Raw genomic sequence first — 8122 nt, 5'->3', positions numbered from 1 at the left:
CAGCAATGTCCTGTGGCTGAGATGATTGGCCTTCAACAACCACGACCATCTTCCTTTGTGCTAGATATGACTTCATCCACTGGAGAGTTTTCCCCGATTCCCATTGACTTCAATTTTACTAGGGCTCCTTGGTGCCACACTCGGTCAAATGCTGCCTTGATGTCAAGGGCAGTCACTCTCACCTCACCTCTGGAATTCAGCTCTTTTGTCCATGTTTGGACCAAGGCTGTGATGAGGTCTGGAGCCGAGTGGTCCTGGCGGAACCCAAACTGAGCATCGGTGAGCAGGTTATTGGTGAGTAAGTGCCGCTTGATAGCACTGTCGACGACACCTTCCATCACTTTGCTGATGATTGAGAGTAGACTGATGGGGCGGTAATTGGCCGGATTGGATTTGTCCTGCTTTTTGTGGACAGGACATACCTGGCAATTTTCCACATTGTCGGGTAGATGCCAGTGTTGTAGCTGTACTGGAACAGCTTGGCTAGAGGCACAGCTAGTTCTGGAGCACAAGTCTTCAGCACTACAGCCGGGATGTTGTCGGGGCCCATAGCCTTTGCTGTATCCAGTGCACTCAGCCGTTTCTTGATATCATGTGGAGTGAATCGAATTGGCTGAAGACTGGCTTCTGTGATGGTGGGGATATCGGGAGGAGGCAGTGATGTACTGAAAATGAAGGAGCAGATGAAGGGACCAGTGCTTTAGTGAGACAGAGCTCTGTCCTTTCTAGGACCTGGGTACAAATCTAGCTGGGACTGATGGAACATTAAGGGTTATACCCACAATTAACTTGTGCCACCACAACCCAGCTCCTCCGTGTGATAATGTAAGCTATATAATTAGGAATGTGCAATATAGAAGGAATATTCACTCCTACAATAGAGACATAGAAACTAGGACCAGGAGCAGGCCATTCGGCCCTTCAAGCCTGCTCCGCCATTCAGTATAATCATGGCTGATCCTCTATCTCAATACCATATTCCCGCTCTCTCCCCATACCCCTTGATGTCTTTTGTGTCTAGAAATCTATCTAGCTCCTTCTTAAATATATTCAGTGACTTGGTCTCCACAGCCTTTCGAGGTAGAGAATTCCACAGGTTCACCGCCCTCTGAGTGAAGAAATTTCTCCTCATGTCAGTCCTAAATGTCCTACCCTGTATCCTGAGACTGTGACCCCTCGTTCTGGACCCCCAGCCAGGGGAAACATTCTCCCTGCATCCAGTCTGTCTAGCCCTGTCAGAATTTTATATGTTTCAATGAGATCCCCTCTCATTCTTCTTAACTCGAGTGAATACAGGCCGAGTCGACCCAATCTCTCCTCATACGACAGTCCAGCCATCCCAGGAATCAGTCTGGTGAACCTTCATTGCACTCCCTCTATGGCAAGTATATCCTTTCTTAGGTAAGGAGACCAAAACTGCACACAGTACTCCAGGTGTGGTCTCACCAAGGGCCTGTATAACTGCAGTAAGACATCCTTGCTCCTGTAGGCGCGAGTTCAGGTCCTTATGAGCAGAAACCTACGTGGAAAGTTTCAGAAACCACTAGCAATCGACTGATGTTCTCATAGAATCATTCAGCACTGAAGGCGGCCATTCGGCCCATCATGCCTGGGCTGACTCTTTGAAAGAGCGATCCAATTAGTCCCACTCCCCCTGCTCTTTCCCCATACCTGCAAATTTTTCCTTTTCAAGTATTTATCCAATTCCCTTTTGAAAGTTACTACTGAATCTGCTTCCACCACCCTTTCAGGCAGCGCATTCCAGATCAATACAATTCGCTGCGTAAAAAAAATTCTCCTCACCTCCCCTCTGGTTCTTTTGCCAATTATCTTAAATCTGTGTCCTCTGGTTACTGACACTCCTCCCGCTGGAAACAGTTTCTCCTTATTTACTCCATCAAAATCCTTCATTATTTTGAACACCTCTATGAAATCTTCCCTTAACCTTCTCTGCTCTAAGGAGAACAATCCCAGCTTCCCTAGAATCTCCATATAACTGAAGTCCCTCGTGTCCTGTTGTGAATTTGATCGCAGGATTCACTGTGCAGGGAGACAAGATGGGGGCCCCAGGGGCGGTGGTCCATCATTGCAAACCTCAGTGTTGCAGAATAAATAAAGCTGCTTAGCGTGTTTTATACATTATTAAACAGAGTCAGCTGCATCCCAGGAAAGGGGGAAAGTTGGGGAGGAATGTATAAACAGGGAAAACAATAGTGGGATGAGGGTGATATATAAGTGGATTTAAACAGTAAACATTTCAACAATTCAAGTGAGAATACATCGTGAAAACTGAACATTTAAAACAGGCGTAACGGTGTTAAAGTGCGTGCTCACGGTCCGTGCTGCCAATCAGCCGGTCACTTATCGTTCACTTGCAGCTGCTACACAGCACATAGAAGAGGCAGCAAGGCACACACACAGGAGGGGCGGCTAAAACAAAGCAGTGCATTCGCATTAAAAGCCGGTCTAGGTTAAACTCTGCACAGCAAGTTAATGGCGTTACCAGGCGGCAGGCCCGGCCATGGGATCAGATAGATAAGATGGGGGGGTAGGGTGGGGAGGGGAGGGCACTCGCAAGGTGAAACGACCAGTAGCTTTTAGAAACATCATGGCTACTGGGAGAACGGGAAGGAATATTTCAGTTAATCCCAGTTGCTCCCCACTCCCGAGACAGGATAGAGCGCTCACTGATGTCTTGCATTTTCTCTGCGGAAAGTGGACTAACTGCTTTCTCCCCCACAGACGTCTCCCCCTCACCAGAACCTGCTCGGCTGGGACTGCTGCCCTATTCCCTTCGGGATTGACCGGTCGATTGCCTGATCCATCTGCCGGAGATCACCAGTTTTAGCGGTGGTAATGACCTTTCTCAGGCGGGAGGGTGGGGAGCCAGGTCAACAGCAGTGGTGGGGGGGGGGGGGTCGAGAATGAACGGTCTGGGTAGCCCACTCAGGGCCAGTCCTCGCTTTCTTTTCACTTGGTTTCTTGCCTCCCCCAGGAGATTACATGGCTCTGGAGTTAGGGTCACCAACCCTCCAGGATTGTCCTCGAGTCTCCAGGAAATGAAGATTAATCTCCTGGACACTGCTGTGAGCAAAATTCACAGGGAGAAAATTCACAGGGGCATTAAAAAAATATGGTGTTATTTTCATTTTCTTTGAACACTTTTGTTTATTAGTTATGAAGATATTGAAGATGGGGGCGGGGGGGGGGGGGGGTGTTTTTTTTCCAAGAGGAGGCACCCGAGAAACCTCCAGAAATCTGTCCAACCAGAGTTGGCAACCCTACTCCAGGTGGGGCGGGGAGTTTATGATGCATTAGACATCACAACCATATGGGACAGACTGGATGGACCAGTAGGTCTTTTCCGTTCTGTCATTTTTCGTATGAATTAATCAATTTTGAATTAAGAGCAGGCTGCAAATCTTCCCCGTCAGCTGGGCCAGCTGCCACCAGATGGTGCTGCACTCCCCTCCTTAAATCGCACGTTTTACTCAGGCAGGTCGTCATTAGACAAAACTGTGAGGGACCAGGACCCCGAGCGACACGGTTGCTTCACACGTCCGAGACCCCCCCCCCCGTACGAATCTCCCGCCATCGGACAAAGAGCCCGTGTGGGAGCAGAGCACCTGCTGACCAGCCTCTCACGGGTGGGGCAGCCCTCACTACCCAAGTCCGGGATCAGACAGGGGCAGGGGATAAAGGATCAAGGCTGGCATTCTGATGTTTACTTTGTGCTGATGAATGTTCATTGGAAACATATCATCAAGGAACATTTTTGTCTGGTTTGCATCTTAGATAGCTTGCTCCCAAAACCGGGCAGGCCTAACACTACTTGGAGACAGACAGGGACACGCGCATAACTATGGGAAAACTACCTCTTAAAAATACATCCGGAGTACTACATTCAGTTCTGGGCACTGCACCTCAGGAGGATATATTGGCCTTGGAGAGGATGCAGTGCAGATTCACCAGAATGATACCGGGGGCTAAAAGGGTTAAATTATGAGGACAGGTTGCATAGACCAGGCTTGTATTCCCTAGAATACAGAAGATTAAGGGGTGATCTAATTGAGGTGTTTATGATTATTAAAGAATTTGATAGGGTAGATAGAGAGAAACTATTTCCTCTGGTGGGAGAGACCAGAACAAGGAGGCATAACCTTAAAATTAGAGCTAGGCCGTTCAGGGGTGATGTCAGGAAGCACTTCTTCACACAAAGGGTAGTGGAAATCTGGAACTCTCTCCCCCAGAAAACCTGTCGAGACTGGGGGTCAATTAAAAATTTCAAAACTGAGATTGATAGATTTTTTTTGTTAGGCAAGGGTATTAAGGGATACGGAACCAAGGCGGATAAATGGAGTTAAGGCACAGATCTGCCACGATCTAACTGAATGGCGGTACAGGCTCGAGGGGCTGAACGGCCTGCTCCTATGAGTGGAAGGAAGGAAGATGACGGAAAGGCTTGGGGCCTGGTCTGATCCCATGCAGCGAGCTGTGCGGAAAGAAGCGGACGAGTGGCAGTGACGAGGCGGTGTGGCGCCAGCAGGCCGCTAACGAAAGAAAGAAAACCACATACTTATACACGGTGGGGTTGCGCTTTATCTTCCTGGACCCCCGGCGGCCCTGCCGCATGCCCATCAAATAAGGAATTACTCCCTTTGGCGGCAACCGGATTCTGGTGAAAGAATTGATCTCGTTACCACGGGAACATCAGGCAGCCGCTTGCGTACCGTCGAGGGGGATTAGAACTGTTGCAGCTACCGGACAGCCTGCTCCATTCCTTGGGGATGGATGGGGGCGGAGTTTTTACACACACACACACACACACACAAACGGGCAGGCGGGTAAGAGTAAAGGTATTAAGGGTTACGGAACCACAGCGAGTAAATGGGGTTGAAGTACAGATCAGCCATGATCTAACTGAATGGAGGAACAGGCTCGAGGGGCTGAATGGCCTACTCCTGTTACTAGAGATTCTGCTAATTTTTTTTAAGAAACTAAATCGACCGGGAAAACAGAGGGCTGAGGGTACGGAGCGTTCTGGATCCTGCAGCGCCCGTGCGAATCAGGGCAGGGAAACCGCCACTCATGGCAGCACGTCACATTCCTGTCACGTCCTGCCATGCCAGGGACAGGACCCCAAACACAGTGTTACAGTCCACACACACACACACACACACACACACACACACACACACACACACACACACACAGTGTTACACTCTTCACACACACACCAACATACTCTCAGACTCCATCTTACATATGCATGTTTATCTCACCCTCTCTTTCACAGACACTTCACGATCTCAGTGTTAACACAGACACACACTTCACATTCTGCTACACAGGCATGCACACAGACACAGAGTATTCTATAGACAGATACACATGCGTGCACACACGCACAGTTATAAAAACAAACTTCACACATTCTTGTGTTATCCGGCCTGGCTGTCCTCTGTTGGCTCAAGCAGGACACCTCAAGTTGTACTGTCCTTCCCTAAAACTGCTTACTACCCAAAACATCCCGGGGAGCAGAAATAACCCCCCTCCTTTTCTCCACCAACAAACTACTTGCTCAAACATCTTCACCTCGGACTCAAAATGTGTTAGACGCTATCCTTTTCCCATCCAAAATTAAGGACACTGGCTTTGTGACTCTTGCCTGCTCCAACTCCTCCAACACTCCCAGTTCCCCCTGCCTGTCCTCCACCTAACTTTGTTCTTACGTTCAACTCCCTCATTTAGTCCACGAAGCCCACTATTGCCTCCCTCAATCCCTTCCCCTTTCAATCCACCCCATCTCCTGACTACTCAACTTTACCTCCTCACCCACATCAACCTGTCTCTCTTGTCCCCATCCCTTTCAAAACCATTGCCATCACTCCCCATCACCTCATCTCAAATCTTCCCTTCATCTCCAGGGTCCTGGAACTTCTTGTTGCCTGGCAATGACGCTCCCACTACTTCTCATGCTAGTCCCTCCAATCTGTTATGTTCATTGTACCCCAAGGGTTCATCATAGAAAATTTACGGCACAGGAGGCCATTCGGCCCATAGTGTCCGAGAAACGAGCCACCCAGCCTAATCCCACTTTCCCGCATTTGGTCCGTAGCCCTGTAGGTCACGGCTCTTTAGGTGCACATCCAGGTTTTTTTTTTAAATGAGTTGAGGGTTTCTGCCTCTATCACCCTCTCAGGTAATGAGTTCCAGACTCCCACCTCTGGATGAAAAAATCTTTCCTCATTTCCACTCTAATCCTTCTATCAACACTTTAAATCAATGCCCCCTGGTTATTGATCCCTCCGCTAAGGGAAATAGGTCCTACCTATCCACTCTATCTAAGCCCCTCATAATTTTGTACACCTCAATTAAATCACCACTCAGCCTCCTCTGTTCCAAGGAAAACAACCCCAGCCTATCCAATCTTTCCTCATAGCTAAAATTCTCCAGTCCTGGCAACATCCTCGTAAATCTCCTCTGTACCCTCTCTAGTGCAATTACATCCTTCCTGTAATGCGGTGACCAGAATTGTACACAGTACTCAAGCTGTAGCCTAGCTAGTGTTTTATACAGTTCCAGCATGACCTCCCTGCTTTTATATTCTATGCCTCGGCATTCCACATGCCTTCTTAACCACCTTATCTACCTGTCCTGCCACCTTCAGAGATCTGCGGACATACACTCCAAGGTCCCTCACTTCCTCTACACCTCTCAGTATCCTCCTATTTATTGTGTACTCCCTTGCCTTGTTTGCTCCTCCCAAATGCATTACCTCACACTTCTCCGGATTGAATTCCATTTGCCACTTTTCTGCCCATCTGACCAGTCCATTGATATCTTCCTGCAGTCTACAGCTTTCCTCCTCACTATCAACCACACGGCCTATCTTTGTGTCATCCGCAAATTTCTTAATCATGCCCCCTACGTTTAAGTCCAAATCGTTAATGTATACCACAAAAAGCAAGGGACCTAGTACCGAGCCCTGCAGCACCCCACTGGAAACAGCCTTCCTGTCGCAAAAACACCCGTCAAACATTACTCTTTGCTTCCTGCCACTGAGCCAATTTTGGATCCAATTTGCCACATTCCCTTGGATCCCATGGGCCTTTACTTTTTTGACCTGTCATGTGGGACCTTGTCGAAAGCCTTGCTAAAATTCACGTAGACTACATCAATTGCGCTACCCTCATCGATCCTCCTTGTTACCTCCTCAAAAAATTCAATCAAGTTAGTCAGACACGACCTCCCCTTAACAAATCCGTGCCGACCTGCCCCTCTTCATTTCCTAGAACTAAATCCAGAACTGCCCCCCCTCTCGTTGGGCTTGCTGTATTACTGGCTAAAAAAATTCCCCTGTATGCAATTTAAGAATTCTGGGCCCTCTATACCCTTCACATTGTTTGTATCCCAGTTAATATTAGGGTAGTTGAAATTCCCTACTATTACTGCCCAATTGTTTATGCCCTTCTCAGAAATTTGCCTACACATTTGCTCCTCTATCTCCCTCTGACTGTATGGGGGTCTATACTACACTCCCAGTAGTGTGACTGCCCCTTTTTTGTTCTTTAGCTCAACCCATGTGGCCTCATTTGATGCTCCTTCTAAAATATCATCCCTCCTCACAACTGTAATTGTTTCCTTAACCAAAATTGCCACCCCCCCTCCTTTTTTATCCCCTTCTCGATCCTGGAATCACGCCTGCATCCGCAAAAAGGCCCGTCTGCTCCCCTAACTATGGAATCTCCTACCATTTAGCTCTCCCGACCTGTCTCCTCCTCCCCGTACAGCAGAGCCACCCATGGTGCTCTGGTCCTTGGTCCCCTCGTCTTCCTTATCCCCATGCTACCCTTGGCGACATTATCCAAACGAGTGCTGAGGCTGCCCAGCTCAACCTCCTGCCTTCTCCGTTGAGCCAAAGGTTGTTGTTACACTCTTAAACTGTCTCTCCAGAGCAAGACCTGGATGAGCCAAAACTTCTTCCAGCTGAATTTTGGAAAAAGTGAGGCCATCCTTCTCCACTCCATCAGCATCTCCAAACCATCGGCCTCGAGTCCATTCATCATCGGCCATCAACTCAAGGAAGTGCGGTTCCTTGTCATCCTGCTCAACCCCAGGC

General features: G+C 48.5%; 1 protein-coding gene across 2 annotated transcripts in view; it reads right to left on the bottom strand.

Moving 5' to 3' along the window:
• dgkza (diacylglycerol kinase, zeta a) overlaps positions 1–8122 on the bottom strand; it is a 432154-nt gene that overhangs the window by 350098 nt on the left and 73934 nt on the right. Inside the window, exon 2 of one of the 2 annotated variants that reach the window (XM_067993676.1) lies at positions 4577–4675. The exons of the other annotated variant lie outside the window; for it this stretch is intronic. Coding sequence (XP_067849777.1) covers positions 4577–4675 — 99 coding nt within the window. The remainder of the gene's footprint in view (positions 1–4576; positions 4676–8122) is intronic. 2 annotated transcript variants of the gene reach the window in all.

Source organism: Heptranchias perlo, chromosome 12 (genome assembly GCF_035084215.1).
Source record: "Heptranchias perlo isolate sHepPer1 chromosome 12, sHepPer1.hap1, whole genome shotgun sequence".
Taxonomy (NCBI): Eukaryota; Metazoa; Chordata; class Chondrichthyes; order Hexanchiformes; family Hexanchidae; genus Heptranchias; species Heptranchias perlo.
The sequence above is the reverse complement of the archived record's forward strand: the minus strand, read 5'-3'. Positions and strand labels throughout refer to the sequence as shown.